Here is a 20644-nt window from a genome sequence, read left to right as displayed (position 1 = left end):
GGTTGTGCCCTTCTCTCCAAGTTCCTCCTCCTCCTCCTCCAAAGGCTCTGCCTTGAACAAACCCCTGTGGTTCCCCCTCCTCTCGGCCCCCCCTCCCCATTGCAATGTGAGGAATGAGGTTTCCTGCTTTGTTCGCACTATTTCAGGTGCTGCCCCTGCAGGTTTGGTTTCATCCTGGCCACTTCCTTTCAGTCCTTGCCCACTTGGAGGAAGTCGGATTGTGTGGTGAGCTGTGGCAATGCAGCAGTAACAGTACCCTGCTATTATTTACATGGAACAAGGCATGAGCCGTCATATGGTGTATGGGTACAATATACCATATGTTGATATATGGGTATCGCATTGTTCCTTACCGGTACTCGCCCACAGAGAGCTCCTGGAGGTACCTATATATGACCCCGTAACAGAACATTAGCATCCTGTGTCACAGAGAGCAGACGGAGTCCATGGGGCATGCGAACACACACTGGCTGGTGACTGCCCTCAGGGTCAGGCTCGAGGCAGAAACCAGGCTGACAACCATGGACACCTTCCATCTTCTTCCCATTCAGGGCCTATGCCTTTCAAAACTCATAGTTAGCATTTAAGGAGAACTACGCCTTTAAAGAAAAAACCCCCACAAACCTTGATGAATGCAAATTGACATTAAATGGAGCTTAAAAAAATGATCAGGGTTTTGAATATGATTATAATCAGTGAGAACAGCGGATCAGAGTCAAATCTTTATTGATCTCCCTTGTGGGGGTGGGAGGGAGTCACTGCTGTGAATTAATCAGAGAATTTTCTGCACAGCCCATCCAGAGCCCTCCCGGGGGCCCGCTCCACCCTGGGGCCCAGACCTGCCAGACACTTAGTTAACCCTTTGACAAGCCAAGACCTGCAACCATGTCGGCGGATCATCTCTGTGGAGGGTCCTACTTAAGATTTTGAGGAATGAAGTGGGCAAGCAGCAGATGTATGAGTTTTGGAGTCATACTAGTTTCAGTCATGAGTTCATACAGCGGGTCTTTCTTGAGCATCTATTATGTGCTACCTAGAGTGTTTGAGGCTCCAGAAAAATTATGATGCTCAAGACTGAGCAGGTCTCCTCCCTTATGGAGCTGCTGTTCTAGCTGAAGGAAGACAGGCACAGCTCACATATATGTGATGAAGACAAGAGCATGTCACGATGATGATAAGGCAGCACTAGCAGATTCCTCCCATTGCACAGATGAGGACACTGAGGCCCGGGGAGGGCAGACCTCCGCAGGTCACATGGCCTCTGTATGGAAGTGAGACTGGATGATTTCTTTACCACTCGGAGGCACAGAACTCACTGAGGCAGGGAAGACAGGCTCACCGGCATGCCTTAGAGGAGCTGCACAATGAGGGTGTAAGGGAGAGAGTGTGGGCTTCAGAAGGTTTTCAGATTTCGTATAATTTTAGAGACACTCGCAGCAATGGGAGTGAAAGACCACCGCCTTTCCCACAGAGTGCTGCCCAGGAGGCTGAAGTGTGCACAGCCTTCCAAAGAGCCCCTCGCACATGGCTTCTCTTTGTTTACTAGGGTGGGGACCTCCGCCTGGCCAGATAGGGCCATGGAACCATCAGTCTGGCCCTGCCAAGGCATTAGGAGGGGTGAGTTCATTAAATTTTTGACTAAATGCAGCAGGCTAATTTTTAAGTTGATAACTATGTATGGCCCACGAATCCTATATAATAAAAGGCTAATATGCAAATTGACTGAACTACCAGTTGCGATGACATGCACTGACCACCAGGGGGAAGATGCTCAACACAGGAGCTGCCCCCTGGTGGTCAGTGTGCTCCCACAGAGGGGATGCCACTCAGCTACAAGCCAGGCTGACTGCTGGAGAGCACAGCGCTAAGGATGTCCCACTGTGGCCCAGGCCCGCTCCTGCCATCAGTTGGACCTCCCCTGAGGGCTCCCAGACTGTGAGACCCCCCTCCCGAGAACCCCCTCATGAATGTGCTGCACCGGGCCTCTAGCGATGTTATAAATATCCAAATGGCCCTCGGCAGAAAAAACGGTTCCACATCCCTGGTTTAAACAAACTTTATTCTAAAACAGCTTTAGATTTACAGAGAGGTCATGACGTAGTGCAGAGTGTCCCGTAGGCATCGCACCTGGTGCTGCTGTCCTGGCTCAGAGCTCACTGCTGCCCTCGTGCTGGTCCTGCCCTCGCCCTCTCCAGCCCAGCTGGACGGCGCCTCCCCGGATGGCAATGACGGAGAAGAAGCTGGTGGTCGCTCAGTTGGCACAGGGCGGGGGCATTTGGCAAGAAAAAGGGAGAGCCTGGCTTTCCTATCCGAGAGAAAAGTTGGATGGAATACAGACTCATCACTCTCAAAAGACAGTGTGAAGGTTACTTTTGCGTAGACAGAAGCTGAGGCCCCCTGAGGAGAGAAAGCCTGGCGATGCTGTAATCAGAGCCCTTTGTCTCCCTGGCGGGCCGCAGCGGTGCACCACCCCGTCCTCGGGGGCTCAGGTCACCCCGCTTCCCCCCCCCCCCCCCCGCCTTGCACACTGACTCCCCTCCGTGTTCTGGAAGCTCCGCGAGGGGAACCTCCTAGGACCCCCTCCCCTGTGTGCAGGCCTCACTCCAATGGACGCCCTCGCAACCGTCTCGCCATTTTCCCGCCAGCATCCTCAGAAGCAGTATAAACGACGTTGTTTTAAAGCCATTATGCTAGTTTACTGCATGATCATTTGAGCTGGGTACTTTTTTTTTTCTTTCTGATCCGAATTTAGTAAATAACATATTTTTAAACAGAAATCAAGAAAAGTTCCCAAATACATTGTTTAAGGTTTTTTTTTTTTTTTTCTTCTTCTTTCTCTGTAATCTCTTTTTATTGGACCTTAGTTTTCCATACTTGATGGAGTTGTCGTTTCTTTCTACTGGCACTGAGGCCAGACAGGGAAATGTATGGACCGCGCTGCCTTTCACTTGGGAAATGACCAGGTGGGATGGCCATGAGGGATGGTATGACTACCTCCAGCCTCATCCCCCACTCCACCTCTGCCCCACCCCAGGGGCAATTTTCAGAGGGCCTGGCATTGAGTATAGCCTTTTCCAGATGAGACCTGAGGGGCACCTTCCCTTTCCTGCTAGGCCACAGGTTTCCTGTTCCCCGTGCTTTAGGATGGCAAAGCAGCTCCATGTATGCGGTGAACCAGAAGTCTCCAGGGGCGAGGGGGGTTTGTGAAGTGCCACACAGCATGGCTTTCTGAAGGATCCTAGTATCTCCGTGACTGCCCTTTTTGTTTTTAGAAATAAGATTTATATATATATATATATATATATATATATATATATATATATATATAATTGATTTTTTATAGAGAGGAAGAGAGGGATAGAGAGCTAGAAACATCGATGAGAGAGAATCATCGATCAGCTGCCTCCTGCACACCCTCTATTGGGGATGTGCCTGCAACAAAGGTACATGCCCTCGACCGGAATCGAACCTGGGACCTCTCAGTCTGCAGGCTGACTCTCTATCTACTGAGCCAAACCGGTTTCAGCAGAAATAAGATTTCTTAATTAGTGTGGGAAGATCAAAATGACTTCTGGGGCAGTAAGCAACCTGCTCACATTTAGAAGGTCAGCTTGCTGCTCTTAGGCTGGAAGGTGGTTTCTGGAGGGCAGAAAGCCCGGCACTGAAGTCTCACAGCTTAAAGGTGGGAGCTCTAAAGCTGGGAGGACAGGGCGTGTCTGCATGGTCCTCAGGAGCCGGCTCATCTCTTCTTACTGCTCCTCTTCCCCTTCCTTCTGCTCCCAGGGGCAGGCACAGGCAGCCGAGTGCAAGCCTTCCTGCACCTTCACCCTGGAGCTCGGCCCTGCCCGCCGTGGTCATGACCGCCCCTCCATGTCCTGTCAGGACCCCGAGGAGCCAGAGGGAGGCTTTTGCTCAGAAGCACTGAGTCTCATTGCGCCGGGGTGTGGGCGCGAAGTACTCTCTCGTTCTTGTGAGATGGAAACCTTCAGCTGCGATGAACCAGGTTGAAAGTATTTCAACGTCAGCATGGCCTGCCCGACCAGTTTCTTTCATTATTAAGAAAAAGCCACGTTTCTAAAACCAGCCCGAAAGCATGCATTCCTGAGTAAATGTGGGTACAAAACGTTTCTATAGCGAAGTTGAGGCTGCTTTTATTCTCCCCCTTTTTGCATCAGCCCCCGGCTCCTGAATAGTTTTTAAGAAACGCTATTGGATGCCGTGCCTGTTCAGGGAATGTTTAGCACTGGTCTTCGGTGTGGTTTAGAAGAAGTATCTGAGTGGGAGAGAGGTTCAGCTTGCCAAACACTTGCCTTTCCTTAAAAAAAAAAAAAAGCGAAGAGAAGTAAGAAAACTAAGTGCCGCACGGAGATTGGACATGCAGTGAAGTCAGATTGTTCCCTCAGCCTTTTCCTGGGCTTCTGGTCCCATCAGGCCGGGCCGCCTGCCCCTGGGGCCTGAGGGAAGACCAGGACTGGGGTCCCGGGGTGACGGGGATCAGAATCGATGAGGCCACCTCCTCCTTTGCTGTCTTCCTCAGTCTTTGTCTGAAATGAGTTTGTTTCCCTTCTCAGGATCAATGACGGAGAGAAGGGAAGATCTTTCTTTCCAGCTAGTATCATCGAAATGGACCAATTCCTTATTTTTTAAGGATGCAAATCCGGAGGGGAAACGAGCCCTCTCCGAGGCCTCCGTTGTGCAGACCCCTTTAATAAGGAGGAGCAGGGAAAAGGGTCGTTCACAAGGCAGAGGCTCTTGGTTTCCATCCTGGCATTCTGGGCTTCAAATGGTATTTTCAATAACTGTGTCTCCTTCCCCTTTGCCCCCTGCCTGCTCTGCTCTCTAAACCTCAGGTGCGTGCTCTGGGAGGAAACTTTTAAGTGGAGATTGATTTTCAAACATGGTTTTCCACGAAATGTTTTTCAGGGACAAAGAACTCTCTGGGAGTGAAATCTCAGATTGATTGCCTTTCATCAGAGAGGCAGAAAAGACACGAGGTACCGGGAAGAAAGTCATTTTTGACATAAACCGTGATTACTCAGAAGAGACAAACTTCCAGAAATTGCGCCGGGGGGGGGGGGGGGGGGGGGGAGCAAGGCTCTGCTCTGCAGTTAGACTGTGATCAGTGCCATTTGCTGTCCCTCTGATGGCTCGTTCAGCTACCTTTTCTCCGAAGAGCCAGGCGGGGCCTCTGAGTCACCCTCCTCCGCCGGCTCCGAGAGGTGACATTTAGGGATTACTCAGGCAGGTCACATCCGACTCTCGAGCCAGATTACCTGAGGCGTGAGTCACAGCTCATCTCCTTGGTGGCATTTACCACAATGCTAATCACCGTGCAATTATGTCCTAATTTCTGTCTCTTCAGCTCCGCGTACACACCATCAGCGAGGTAGCTCTGAGCCGCTCATCATCAATAAGCCCACGCTCTTTCCAGGGCGAGGGCGGCCCCTCTCCTCTCTCCTGGTCTCATTTCCTCCCTTCCCCTCCAGCAGCTCTCCTTCTAAGTTCTGTACAAAACTCAACTTTTAAGTGACTGAAATGCGTTACCTGGAGCCCCCGCCCCCAACCCAGCTCAGGGAAGGCCCCTGGGGATCACACACGCCCAGGGAAGACATGGCAAGCTGAACAGAGCTTCTGACAGGTTGTCTCTGAGATGAAAGGTTCACAGATCATGTTGACGAGGTAAATACCACGTGAGGGCGTGGATGTAATTCTCTGAAACTCAGTAGATGGGAGTTTCTCCCTTTCTTTGGAGATCAAGCTGTTAGTCTGTCACCAGTGAGCTGGGACAGGTGCTGGGGAGGGTCCCTTGGTATTTCTCTCGCCCCCTTCTCTGTCACAAATCACCCGCGATGTCTTTGGCAGAGAAAGAGGAGCGGCAGCCTGAACTCCAGAGTCCCCTCCGCCACCAACGCCCTCCACGCCTCTGCCTCGCGGTAATGGCTCTGCTCGCAATCTCCCTGTCAGAATTAATGGGAGCTTCTCCTCGCGAAGCCATTAGTTCGGTAATATTGCTTACAGGATTGCTGAAATGGGATAACACCTCCTTCTCTGGATGTAAATCTTCAGAAATGATGAGGCAATTGCTTAAACACATCAATTATATTCCAAAGCCTGAACTTCTTCTCTCCATCATTTTCATTTAGAGTTAAGAAAGTTTGAAAGTAATGATCCATAAAGTAAGTTCTCTATTCAGCTTTGGCACTAAATAATTCAAGGAACATGAGCAGCTTTTGGGGCTGTTTTTTGTGTTTTTCTGCAGTGCTCCTGCTTCCCCGCAATCTGTCCTTTTCCAGGGCATGCTCTTATTGTCAGAGCGTGATTAGAGGCTCGGCTTACTGAAAGGTTTCAGCCTGCTCTCCCACTAAGTGTGTTTTTGGGGAGAGTGGTAAGTGGAGTGTTCTCAGGCTGATTGCCTTCATTAGGGAAATGCAGAGGGACTCGAACCACGGGGAAAAGTGGTTTCTGAGAAAAGAGATGGGACATGATTACTCGGAAGAGGCAAAAGCTCACGAAAAAAAAATCAGGATGGTACAGAAGTACTTCAGCTTTGGTTAAAGATGGAAAAATACATTTTCCTCTTGTGTTTGTGACTCAACTTTTCTCTTCCTGAGAAACTAAACTTTTGTTACAGACACGACTCCCCTCCCAGGAGCGGGCTCCCGGGCGGGCGGGGGGATGCGGCTGCGGGTGCCGGGAGCCCTACCTGGCGATCCTGGCGCCCGTGCTGTTGCTCTGCTCTTGTTTCTCTTCCGAACCATCACCACAGCGCCATGCTCGGTGCCACCTGGCCTGTCCAAGCCGAGCGGCAGCCGGGCCTCCGGCCTCAGGCGGGGGAGGCCGTGTCTCTCACAGCTTCCCACATGGACATGCAGATGTGAACAGATGCCTTTTTAAAAATTTTCTTTATTTATTAAGGTATCACATATTTGTCCTCAACCCCCCATTCCAATCCCACACCCCTCCCCACTCATGCCCCCACCCCGATATTGTCCTTGGCCACTGGTTAGGCTCATATGCGTGCACACAAGTCCTTTGGTTGATCTCTCCCTTTTATCCCCACCCTCCCTAACCTCCCTCTGAGCTCCGACAGCCTGACCCATGCCTCCTTGTCTCTGGGTCTGTTCTTGTTCATCAGTCTATGCTGTTCATCATTTGCCTTGCAGATGTCTTTTTAGTTTATATTTTTGCACAAATAGGTCATCCCATCTATGGTAACCTACAGCTCCTTTCTCCTTCATGCACCTTGCATGTGACAGGCCCGAGTATAAATGGCTGGATGGTCTAGCCGCTGAGTTTGGGGGAACCTCTGAGAGGAGACAGTGATCAAACCGTTTCACCTGGGGAACAGGAAGTGGAGGCGCTCCTGGTGCCCTGTTCCAGCTGAAAGGTGCTGTCTCACATCCCCAGGCAGCCTGGGTCAGTGGGTGGCCTTTCCCAGCATTCCCTCCAGGGGTTTTCTTTGTGTTTAGGGAGCTCGGCTCCGCCCCCTGTTCTCTCCAGACTCCTGGGTCAGGGGTGCCCAGGGGTCTCTCCGGCTTCCCCCCTCGGCCTTCTCTCTCCTCTGACAGGAGCTAATGGCTGTCCTACCTCTGCTCTCATTAGAATTAATGGAGAAGTATTAATTCTCTTCCCAAAGCTATTAGTTGAGTCATAGTGCGCTGAAATTGCCGAAACAGAATAATTTCTCCTTCATTTTGAGGTGTAAATCTTGAGGAAAGATGAGACACTGTTGGGGTGTATCAATTACATCCCCAGGAAGAGCCCCACAGACAGGCTTCTCATTTAGCAGCAGAAACGTCAGATCCCGGAACCAGAGGCAGACGGCTGGGCAGACCCGGCCTTGTGTGTCTCTTTTGTCCCCTTCTTTTTCCTCCCGAGACCCCACCGTCCTGCTTCTGCTCCGTGTACTAACGTCACACGCGTGTTGTCTGAGCACAATGGCAGCTTTAACTTAGAGCGAGGTCTGGAGCTCCCATTCACCTTCCGTGTGGTTAGCGGAGGACTCCTGTGTGGGAAGGGTTCTTGTCCGGTGCCTTTCACCAAAGAAATAGAAAAGAGATGGAAACCACCAAGAAAAGCAGTTTCTGAACTAAAAGGCCCGTGCATGCGTGATTCCGTGGAGGCAAACTTTCAGCAGATTGCAGGAGGGCGGTGCCAAGGACCTGAACAGCACTGGATAAGCAGGGTTTCTGTTCTCTCCCAGCCCCCTCTGTCCAGGCCCTGCTGACTTCAGACCCTTCTCTGATGGCGATGGAGGACCCCAGGCCCTGCCGGAGAGGAATGGAGACTCTCTCCTCCGTCCTTTTCAGCCAAATATTTATTTCCCCCCATAGAAACTTGTAAACAAAAATTGTAATAGGGTTGAAGAAACAAATGAATTTACTTCCAAAACAGTTTAGTGCAATGTTTGGATGCAACAGAAACTTAAAAATATATATTGCTTAAATAATTACATGAATTAATTATATCAACTAATTAGAGAGAAAACCTGCCCAAGCAAGGACAATGTCAGAATGTGGGATTTTACTCATGCCCATCATACAGGTCACCTCTCATAAGCATTTACTGCATTTGCTTGGTGAAAGGTTTTTTAAAAATATATTTTTATTAATTTAGAGAGAGAGAGAAAGAGAGAGAGAGACATTGATGTGCCAGCAGAACAACTGATAGGCTGCATCCTTCATGCCCCACACTGGGAATCAACCTGTCAATGCACAGGTCGCCACTCCACTAACTGAGACACATGGCCAGGGCATGCTTGGTGAAATTTTTGTGTAATTATGTGATGACTGAATTTCTCTTCCATTTGACTGTAATTTCCATGTGGGTGACTGTCGCATTTGCCCCTGGACACATCACCTGCCCTCAGTATCATTCTTAGCACAGAATATTCGCTGTGCTCAATACTCAATAAACATGGGCTCAAGATATATTTAGAGACAATAGTACGGGCTCCAAAAATATGGATTAAAAAAAATGGGTCTAACAAACTTTTGAATAAATGAGGAAGTCACAGCCCACACAATGATGACTTTGAGAGTTCTGCTCAGCTCTCCTTAAGTAATTGCAAATTATATTTGCCAGCAGCCTGTGCATCCAATGTCAGGGACACTGCGAGACCGTTTCATCTGAGATCAGTTAACCGGCGATTATGTCACATTCTTGTTTCTGCTTAGAGTTTGCTTTGAAGGCCGACATGGTGGGCTCATTTCTATCCCTTCCTTAGACTGCAGTATTTTGGACTCCCAGTCAATGGAGCTCTTGGTGCACTGGGGCAACCAGAAGAACTGCATCCAATTACTTCCATCTATAATATATAATAAAAGCCGAAGTTTGTTACGACAGAATGACCAAAACAATTGGTCGCTATGATGCACACTAACCCCCAGGGGGTAGACACTCAACGCTGGAGCTGATGCTCAATGCAGGAGCGGGCCCTGGTGGTCTGTGGGCTCCAACAGGGGAGCACCGCTCAGTCAGAAGCCAGGCTCATGGATGGTGAGCGCAGTGGTGGTGGCTGGAGCCTCTCTTGCTTCTGTGGTAGCTCTAAGGAGCAGCAAGCAGGTGGGCAGTGAGGAGCGAGGGGTCCTGGACTGTGAGAGGGTGCAGGCCAGGCTGAGGGATATTTCCCCCTTTCCCTCACACCCAACCCCCGTCCAGTGCACAAATTTCATGCACCGGGCCTCTAGTTTTCAGAGAACGATGTTAGAGTAATGTGTCTATTAGCATTTTCATTAGGCCTAAGGTTAGACAGCGGGAGCAGATTGGTCGTGAGAGATGTCTAAGCCATGTTGGAAGCTCTGTCCTGTTGTTTCTTTACTCTGTTTTCTTTCTCATTGTTGTGCAGTTTCTTGGAAGCCTTTTCAGGAGGCTAAGTTTAAGTGTGCTATGATGCTCTTCGCGGTCTCTGCCTCTCCAAACATGGTTGGGCAATTATTTCTGAGGAAAATTATTAAAAACGCAGCTTTAATCAGGGGGAGGGCAGGAGGGCAGAGGAGCTGTGATGAGCGATGGCTTTCTAATAAGATTCACATAACTGTGTGAGCGTGTTGGAGTTTCTGAAACTTCATGGGGATGAAAGAATCCGAAATTTCTTCACATGGAGGACAGGCTCCTGAGTGATGTGGAAACCCACGTGCCTTACCCGGGCCCGTCCCTCCTGGAAAGAGCCGTTCCTTTCAGAGCCAGTTAGCGTCCTGCTTCAAGAGCCCAAATCTGTTTACCACACTTCGGTGACATTATCTAGGCCTTTCCCCCCACAATTATTAGCGATAACTCACTTTTCTCCCCAGACTGTAGGTCAGAAGCAAATTAAATCAACGGCTCTGTCCCCCTCGCGCCCAGGTGAGTCAGAAGTGATTGGTCAGACGCGCACTTGGCCTTTCCGTCCGGCCGAAAGGCCCACACACGCAGCCGAGGAGACATTTGACCAATCTGATTATTTCCTCTCGCTAATTGGTTTTACTTCATTGAATCGAATGAATTGTCTGTTGTTTTGTCAATGTGGAGACACAGCTTAATCCACTTAGAAGGAGAGGAGGCGCTTGGTAAACCGTGGGGCTAGTGAAACATTTATCATCGTTATTATCTTTTGGTGACTTTTCCTGGGTGGCAATGAAACTGTCTTCCATCATCCACTTCCATCTGTTTGACTTCTGCCCCAACCAAGCCTTCCCATCTGACTCCATCCCACCGGTAACCCTGAAAATGGTTTTCCCGCTCTGCTCTCCTCTCCCGGAAAAGTAGTCTCTGAACAGGAGCCGCCTGCATCTTAGAAGCTGTGGCATCCTGCTGCCAAGCTACTTCTTCACCGTAACAGACCCGGCCCCTCCCCAGCACCTGCCCGCACCCACAAGACTTGCGCCCCTGGGCTCCCCCCTTACCTGGGCCCCGCCTCACTCAGCACCCTCCTTCCACCTGGCTGCCCATCAGGCCCTGCCTGGTTTGCTCCTCCAGGTCTGGAGCGGCCTCTGGGGGTCCCCCTCACCCTCATTTCCATGGCAGGCACCACCTCTCTGCAGCTTTAGGCATGGGAGGTGCTCCCTTCCTCCCACCATAGCCAGGCCCCTGCCTCCCTGTTCACACTCAGCGGCTCCCGCCAGCCTCCTGCTCACCGCAGGAGGCTCTGGGGCTTATGTTCTTCACGACCCTGCCAACCGGAAGCGATCTCATCCTCCACTTCGCTCCCTTGGTTTCTCCCCGTTGGGTCAGAGGCTCCAAGGCCAGGCCCCTGGGCCAGCTCTCGGACTCCCCAGGAAGGAGGGGACAGCAGGCGTGGGAGGGACAGGGAGGTGGGTGTTGAGAAAATGGGTGGCATGACGAAGGCCTGTCTGTGCCATCGGACACCCCATGCACAGGAGCCCACGTGAGGTTGTGCTCCAGGAGAGGCCATGGCGTCCGTCCCCAAACTGTTGTCCTTTTCACTGACCTTCAAGCTGCTTTGTTCGGGATTAGGGCAGCAGGGACCTGGCGACAAGCCCCTGAGATGGAAGAAGTCAGTCTGTCCTGTTGGTATAAGATGGGGACAGAACACCTTCATTTGGCTCCACTTTCCCGACAACCCGGGGGGTCAGGAAGGACTGTGTCTGTGGCACCACCTCTGAGGACAAAGTGACAGAGGAGGCAGCCCCAGGGCGGGGCCAGGCCACGGACTCAGCGGGACAGCAGTCCCGAGGGAGCCAGACACACCTCAAAACTCCAAAATCCACAGTCCAGGAGCCCCCTCCCCAAATCTCCACCCCCCTTCCCACAGCACAGTCCCCCTCGCTCTGCTCGGCAGAGTGCTGGGGCTCAGTCCTGAAGCGGGTCTGACATGGCGGGGGCACGGGGCACAGTCATTGGAGCGGGGAGTGGGGTGCCACATTGAAAACAGAGGGTTCAACCAAAGGGCTGACCCTGCCTGCCGGTCCCCAGACTCTCAGTCCCAGTTTGGGCTCCAGTGCGGACAGCCTGGCTGTGCCTCCCAGCAGGAGGCTGAGTCCGTGTGTGCCGACCAGGCCTGTGGGGACCAGAGAATGATGCCAGGCTTTGCCGCTTCCACCGGGCAGTCAGTACCACGCAGGGAGGCCCTGGGGACGGACTGCACTCGTAAGGAGTGTCCAATCATCTTGCACATGCCTACTTGGTGAACATGGATGGATCGTTACAATTGCTGATATTCCAGCCAAATCTTTAACTATGGAAAACACACACACACACATACACACACACACACACACAACACAGACAAAGCAAACAGAAGCAAAGGAGTTTGGAAGAAAGGGAGTGTATGTAAGGAGAGACAAACTTCACCAACATCAACAAACCATTATTCATATAACAGAGCCAGTAAGAGAAGATGTTGGAGCCACGAAATAATAGCAGAATGCCACAAAGGAGGAATGATAATGGTTAGTACTAATAGTGGCTCTTAGGAATGAAAAGCATGATAGCAGAAATAGACAGTATGAGTTGGGATAGAAAATCAAAAGAATTCTCCAAAAGTAAAATGAAAGAAAAGAATAGGAAATAGAAGAGAAAAGATAAGAAAAATTGAGGCTTAGATCAAGAGGCCCAATAGCCTTATACAGAGCGTGAAAGGAAGACATGAGGGGAAAATCAAACACAATGTGTGTTTCTGAGACTGAAGGATGTGATTCAGATCAAAAGGCTGCACCGAGTGCCCAGACAATGCAGGAAAGTAGACAGGACGGAGTGATACCCAGAAAAGGAAGAAGCCAGGCCTTCTCAGAGAGAAAACAACAAAAGCCTCACCCACAGGGTCCCGAACCGAACTGCAGACTTCTCAGTCCGGGACGGAGCCAGCCCGGCGCCCGCTGGAAGGAGAATGCATCCCAGTTCGAATGTTCTCCTCCCACAAGCAGCCGGGGAAGGTGTCACCATTTCCTCTCACTCACCCTTCCTCAGGAAGCTACCTGGAGTTTTGGGTTAGGGAAGCAAGAAAGTAAACCAAAAGAACTGCCGGGGCCTGGGATCCAAAGATGGGGGTAGAGGGAGGTCCGGGGCACAGCCTCGAGTGGGGCCTGGAGCTGCAGCCCAGGCGCAGGTCAGAAGGTTTCCTGAGTGGTGCTGGTCCGTATCAACCTGGAGAACGCCACTCGTGACCTTCCTGCCTGCACAGCGATGACCAGCGGGACAGGGAGGCGGTGGAGGTGGAAGAGGGGAGAGGGGACAAGTGGTGATAGAAGGTCATGTGACCTTGGGTGCTGAACACACAATACACAGATGATGTATTAGAGAATTAACACTTGGAATATATAATCTTATTAACCAGTGTCAACCCAATACATTCAATACATTAAAAAAAAAAAAAAAAAAAGCTTAAAAAAAGGAGAAAAGTCTCATGAGAGATCTAAGAAAATGAAACTTTAGACCATTGGGAAGGAGGTTGGAGGGTGATTTTAGTAAAAAGTTTATAGAAAACTCAGCAAAAGAAAAAAACTGACTCCAGGGAACACCCTGTGGGTAATAAAGGCAGTTGCTCCCAGCACACGCAAGGCTCTGGTGCGGACAGCGAAGTCCCCAGCACAGCATGGAGACTGTCCACTTTCTAGCCAGATGGCCACAGCGGTGATGGCACTGCTGAGGAGAGAGCGGTGGGTCTGTGCATGCCTGCGGGCGATGAGGGCTGTGGAGAAGGTGTGCTCTTCCTAGTCCCTCACAGAAGTCACACACTGGGAATAAAATAAAAACAACAAAAAACAAACCGAGAAATGGTGCTCTGAGTGTTTGTGGGAGGACAGGAGACACATTAACAGGATCTGGTAGGTGAAGAGGAGTGGGTGGACAGGTGCTGTTGTTTTTCTTAATAAGTAGAAAGGTTTGACTTTTTAAAAGTCTGTGCATTTGCAGCTTTCATCAACATAAAAGCAACTTTTAAATAGGGCCTAATGCTTTCTCTGTGACACAGCAATTCTAGAATGTTTTTCTCATCTTAACTCAAGACGGGCTCTGCCTTCCCTGAGATCTGGGCCTGCATTCCTGGGGAGGCTGTTTTGTGGATGTTGTGAAGGTCGTACTTTGTCCCCCCTCAAACCCCTAAATCAGTCACCCCCACAAAGCAACAGCAACACAAGACCAGCCTCACCCCAGCTGCCCCGTGCTCTGAGGCCTCACAAGTGACAGGAGGAGTTTCCTACTCTCCGCTTTGGCTCTAGGGCCAGAGAACTCAATCTGAGACGCACAGATGGAAGAGGACTCTGGTGCAAAGCCACACGGAAGGTTTAGGGATTGTCCTGTCTTTGGGAATTGGTTTGCCCCCTTCCCGCTCACCTTAGCAGAACAGGAGACACTTTAATAGATGGCGGGAATTGGTTCAAGGGACATCACTTTCCCAGTGTGAGATGAGGGCTTCTGAGCTCAGAGCTGGTCTTGAAGGCACAGGCAAACTAGGAAATGACCACCTGCTGACTTAATAATTTCAGGTGTATGTACATGTGCCTTCCACGTTTAGGGCTAAGCCTGCAAGGGGAGTCATCTTGTGCCACCTCAGCATCGCCTCTTGGTTGTGGGAACAGAGAGAAGGACTGGAGACCAACCTCAGGAGGCAGCTCTCCCAGCACAAGTCCGAGGGCTGTGAGGGACAGAGACACCTGGACCGTGCAGGTGGGAATTCCGACTTCGGCTGTTGCTGTCTGTACGTTGTCTGTGGTTATGGCTCTCCTGTCTTTGTTGGGGCTCAGTGGGCTCAGGACTGGTGGGGTAGTTGAGGGGTTTACATTTTCACAAAGCCAGACAGAAACACGGGGCAGTCTCGTCAGGCGATTTTGTGTCAACAGGGAACTTGACTCAACTTAATGCCCCAATTAGTTATTAATGGAAACCAATTGAAGATATGATATTGAAGTTCGTGCTCAGTAAAGAATCATTAAGGACTCAAGCCCTTGTTTCATTGAGGACCATGTTTCTGACCACACGTTTCTTGTACCAATTAACCTTTTCCCCCATCTGCTTCCCTTTGCACCGTTCAGGATGTTATAACCTCTGCCGGTGAGTGTGGTGACCGCTGTCCTCAGAACGCCGTGGCGGGGTCAGCACTGGTCCTACCACCCGACTCCCGCATGCACGTGGGTGACCACAGCCTTCCCTCCTACGGCGAAGATCTCCCTCTGGGGCTGCTTGAGGCTCAGCTGCTGTCTTCCCAGGACCAGATCTCGGCAGGTCCCAGACTGCCCGCTTTCTTGGATGCTCAAGAGCCTTTATCCATTGAGTCCAAAGGAAGCTCTCCCCGCCATGACACTGCTACCTCTGTGGCTGCCGTTGGTACTTCTCTGGGGTCCGAAGGAGGTCACACCACCCCGGGAGCTCCCAGTGCAGAGCCACAAGGCCATGGCCAAGCTGCAGGGGAGCCTCGGACACAGAGCTCCCTGGACAGCAAATCTATCGCCCCCCGCACGTCTCTGTCCCTCTGGCCAGGGAAGCCTTCCCCTGCGCCAAGACTTTCAGGTTTGGTTCCATCGAGGCCACCTGGAAAAGCTCATCCTGCCACACCAGCTTCAGGGCCAGCACCAACCAGTTCACACCAAGAGGAAGGGAGGCCCGAGGCACACCTGCCCCCTGAGGGGCAGGAGGAAGGAACGTGCCCTCCGGGACGTGCGTCAGAGAGCGGGACAGTGCTGGGCCCCCGCCCTCCGGGAGGAAAGGACACTGAGGAAATTCGGGAATCGGGATTAGTGGCTCTGAAGGCTGATGTGGTTCCCTCGACGCCAGGGCAGCCTATGGGCGTCCAGGAAGCCTCTTTGAAAACCATCAAGAAGAGGAGTTTGGGAGGAATGAGGAAGCAGACGCGCGTGGAGTTCAGCGACACCAGCAGCGACGATGAAGACCGGCTGGTGATAGAGATCTGAAGGCCCGGGCAGAGGGCGTCTGCGGTCGGACACTGGCCCTGCTTCCTGTGAATGCTGTCGAGCTGGCCGGCTCCTGGACCCTTGTCTAGAAGCACCTAAAGATTGGGAAAGCCATTTTGGGTTCTTTCCAAGTCATCCCCAACCAACTCCAAACCCCTGACTCAGCCTCAGCCTTCCCAGACCCCCTGGGCACGCCCCGCCGGTATCCACAGGTGCCAGGAAAGCCAAAGGTGGCTGTGACCGCTTGGCACACGGCGACTGTGGCTGGACTCCCAGGTACTCTCTGCCTCAGTCCTCACTGCTCCTCCGTAAAATGGCATTGACCACGAAAGCCATGAGTATCAACGAGTACACCCCACAGAGTCAAGGCAACAATGTCCTTATTAGTAACTGAGGGTAAGCACCTGAGCTGTTAACTAGGGGATGAATTTGGCACCAAATTACTTCTGTTCGTTCTGGAGACAAAATTCAGATTCATTAAAATACTGAAGTTTGGTCAGAATAATTCTCCTCCTCTTCCTCGGAAGTTGTAAATATATTTTAAAACTTGTGATCCGGTGAAATGCTGATTATTCTTCAATGTCGCTCAATGGCTAATGTTTATGTATGAGTCAGCGACACAAGCATGTACTGTCTGGTGCCTGGTGCCTTTTCTGTCGAGACCTCTGAAACCTTGGTTTTTCCAACTCTTGCAAAGGAACGTTGTATTGACTAATTATTTTGAGGGAGAAAACCCACTTATTTTCCTCCGGTTCTCTGTGTCATATTGTGCGCTGAGCCCTTTCAATCAGAGGGTTACATTTCGTGATCTCTGCGCTTCGCCCCTGCCTGCTCATCGTGACGGAGCCTTTTCGTTTCCTCCCGAGGCTTCAAGGATACAAAACTAATTGGAGTTTTGATGCTGTTGTACATCTCAGTAATTTTATTTTGGGGGCTTAGTGTTACTTTGCTGTCAAATTAAATCAGCCTCTATATTGTACAAGTCAGAACAGCACAGAAAAAAATTGCCCAATATTCCAAGTCAACGTGCCCCAGTGCAGAACAAAATAGCAGCGCGCAGCCTCGGAACTCCTGCTTCCTCTTCTCCTTAAATGGGAGAGAAAAAACTTAGAGAGACTTACACTGCTGCATCTCAGTAACATTTTATACTTGTTTTTGGTAGATTTTGTACAATCTGAAATTTATAGCTCAGCTCTTTTGTGTTAACTTTGATGTAAGAACGTTCTATGCCCTCTCATAGTTCAGATGGTGTGATGACATCTCACACCTACCGCATACTTTAACATGGCCTTGCCTGTCACTAAGGATGGTCACATTGCAAGGAACTTCATGTGAATTTTCCAATTTCAGGGTGATTGATAGAAAACATTAGCACGTGTCCGAGGTCATCTCATATGAGCTCATAAATACTCAAGCGTTGTCAAGCCCATCCGAGAAAAACATGAGGAGGGAGGTGAAAAGAAGGTTAGGTATTTACCTTCTGTGCTTTCTGAACCAAACAAAAGTGATGTGGTGATGGCTACCCTTTGAGCTACCTGCACTACCTTGATGAGCGATGCTGTCTGGAAAAGTGGCCTGAGTGCCAAGGAAGGAAGGACAAAGGCCTGACTTTGCCCTTAACCACCTGGGAAATCTTGGTGAAGGCACATACCCTCCCTGAGCCTAAGTTTCTCCAAACGAGAGTGAGAGAGTTGGACAAGGTGAGCTGACGTGTCTCTGAGTTCCGATCCTGTGAAAATGCACGCACTGCCTGCCCTCGTCTTCACGTAGGAGGTCTTGGTGGGGTGGGTGCGATCCCCCTGGGGAGGGGTCTTTCACCCAATATATTTGGGAGGGGGCCCAAAGCCAAAACACCTTCCGCCAATTCCATGGAGAATGTGAGCTCAGAGATGTCCCACCTATTCCTGTTCCCTCCCTCCCCCCACCCCCGCCCCAGAGTTCTAGATTTGGGGATACAGTCATCTAGTTGATCAGCGTTGGTTCACCATTCAGAAATGAAAAGCAAAACCGTAACCCTACTGTGTGAATGGGGACAGCATGTCTGCAGGCTGAACTGGTCACCTTGTCTCCGGAGGCCTGGTCAGGGTGAGAAAACCTTCCAGATCCTCTGCTCCTGGGAGCTGCCAAGCTGTTAGCTAGTTGACTGCACCCAACTCAGCACCTCATGGTGGTGGGAGCTCTGTCCTCTTCAAGCCACCACTTTTGGCTGCAGCATCCCAGCCTCAAACTCCCTATGTCTCTCTTATAAAGGCGAGCAGGTTGACAAACCCTTTGTCACAGCTGCTCATTTTGCTGGTGGCTGATATAAAGTAAAGTGTACCTTACTTTTATCAACATGAATTTTGCAAAGATATATTTCAATGTCTTAAAAATGTATTTTGAATGACCCTAGAGGACTTAGCTATTGAAAATCATCCTAAGGTAAAGATTTTTTGTTGTTGTTAGTGAAGGATCCTTTTATAAAGCAACCAACAGTGTCTGATTTTTATAAATCTTAGTTTCCTATGGTTGTTTTTATTTAAAGCAGAATTCAATTCTAGGAATACACCTTTAAGGATAACATGAATACCCTATAACCCAGTTTGGGTTACTGAAAATAAAATTTCAATATTCTCAATTTATCATTTCTACAGTTTTATACCCAGTGCTATGTACTGGTTAAGAGAAAAACGAATCTATTTCATAACAGGGCCAACCATACTTTAAAGATCAAGGCCCCTACTCTCCTGAGTGCTATTAATTTTATTGTACCCTCAGGTAAATGTTTTAACCACTGGTTCCTCAGCTTCTTCCACAGAGAAGGAATCCAAGAATGCTGACACAAGCTAAGGCAAGAAACACTTAGAATCCTTTGCAATTTTCATGGGGCAAAGTATACAAGTACCATGAGCCAAGATGTTCAAGACTCACCATCAGGTTTATTGCTGCCACTGTACCTACACATGGACAGATCTCACTTGTTAGAGGTGTGGAAGAAAAAGATTTTATGTGTTTGGCAACCTATACTCTTGGCAACCTATACTCTTAAGGAACTCTTATAGTCAGGTGGTTTGTGGTGGACAGCCTGAATCCTCCTGTTGGAAGGCATGATGGAGTACAACTCATCTGTCCTGTTAGATAGAATCTTTGAGATTCTGGATAAGCTAATATCCCTTTAGTCCACAATCAAGCAGAACCTATGGTTCATTTGCCAAGAGGTAAAAACAAAGATGGGGCAGGGGTGCCTCTGAATTTGAATAAAAACTCTGCTCAATCTGGCTGGCATGGCTCAGTGGTTGAATGTCAAACCCATGAACCAGGTTTGATTCCCAGTTGGGACACATGCCCAGGTTGTGTTTCTGTCTTTCTCTCCCTCTCCATTCCTCTCTGAAATCAATAAAAACATATTTAAAAACAACCAAATAACCCTGCCCAGCATGGTGAGTATCTGAGGACAAGGTAAACATTCCTTCCAAAACTCTTTCCTATGATGCTCTGATGAGGAGCAACCTTGCAGAAATAAAATACATGAAGACCCCAGGTCTTGGATATGCAAGACACAGGATTTGCAGCCTCATACCACATAGTTTCCTCTTGACTTTACATTCCTCACTTAAAATGATCACATTCTCCCCCTCCCCCTCAGCCCCCAGCATAGAAATTTGCATTTTACACAAAATTTGCCTGGTGCAGCAGATTCTTGTAGTTAGGGAAAATGTCACAATCAATGACATGTGCGGCTGCTCATCTCCCCTGGTCTGCCTGGCCCTAGCAATCACATTCCTACTACTGTAGCAAAGAGGGTGTGGGTATTTTTGCTCACATCAGTTGTGATTCCTATAGCTCTTGTGAAGGAGCTCTTTGGCTTTTGAAACACTATATTTCTCCATCTTGAGCACAATTGCTTATCCTGATATTTCAGGACTCATTATGTTTAGGTATCAGGTCCCAGCAAATCCTGTGTGCTAGGTTTGTACCATTCTTTGTACCCATGCTTTGTACTTATGTAGGAATATCCATGATCTATTCTGGAGAGGTAAAGGAACATTCTAGTATAACACTTCACCTTGGGGAGAGAAGGAACCAGGGAAAATAGTCTCTGTCACTTGGAGCCATAGAGGATGACTCAACATCTTGAGTGCATTCAACTGTTCATAACTTGCTACTCTACTGATTGTTTCTTTATATGGTTAAATTATTTTGTTTTGATAAAAATAAAACTAAAATGAAAACGTCTTGTGTGATTTGTGAACATCCTAACCAAACACACCACAGACAATATCTTGTATGAACTGGATGTCTGATTATTCCCAAGAACTTGCCATTCTGTCTGCCATATTGGTGACCCATTCCACTCAACCAAAGGATTTGGTAGTGGCAAAAAAATCACACTTTCTTGTGCTGTTTCCTTTTCTTATTTGTCATTGTCTGCCATATTTTAGATTCCATAACTTGGGAATGTAGCTAAACTTTGAAGCCACATGAGGGCACTATCCACAGTGCATTATTCCAAAACTTACCCCCTTAGAGTTGATGTCTCTTGATATTTAATATTATTCATTAACAGAGAAAAACATCCTAATTCAAAACAATATCTCCTATGAAGAGAACTCCTGCAGTCTTTGTAAGGATAAGTAGACTTATTTTACATAGCAGTAGAATACTATTCTTTGTCTATACCTCTTGAAGTCAATGGAGACACAACATAGGGAGAAAAAGTGGGGGTGATAACATGGAAGAAACAGATATACTAATTCATGGATCTAATAGCATTTTTGCCAACTCATCAAACTCTAATAGTAATAAATTAATCCATTATT

At 49.3% G+C, this 20644-nt stretch overlaps 1 protein-coding gene across 1 annotated transcript in view; it reads left to right on the top strand.

Moving 5' to 3' along the window:
- Positions 1–20033, top strand: part of ZNF831 (zinc finger protein 831) — a gene marked incomplete at its 5' end in the record, with an annotated part of 56279 nt that extends 36246 nt beyond the window's left edge. The window contains 2 exons of the mRNA XM_084887245.1: positions 14453–14604; positions 14970–20033. Coding sequence (XP_084743371.1) covers positions 14453–14604; positions 14970–15845 — 1028 coding nt within the window. The 3' untranslated portion in view covers positions 15846–20033. The remainder of the gene's footprint in view (positions 1–14452; positions 14605–14969) is intronic.
- Positions 20034–20644: the final 611 nt, after the last annotated feature.

The sequence above is a fragment of the Pipistrellus hanaki genome, assembly GCF_964339955.1.
Source record: "Pipistrellus hanaki genome assembly, chromosome: 6".
NCBI classification, from domain to species: Eukaryota; Metazoa; Chordata; class Mammalia; order Chiroptera; family Vespertilionidae; genus Pipistrellus; species Pipistrellus hanaki.
Note: the sequence above shows the minus strand (reverse complement) of the source record. Positions and strands in the feature narration are given on the sequence as shown.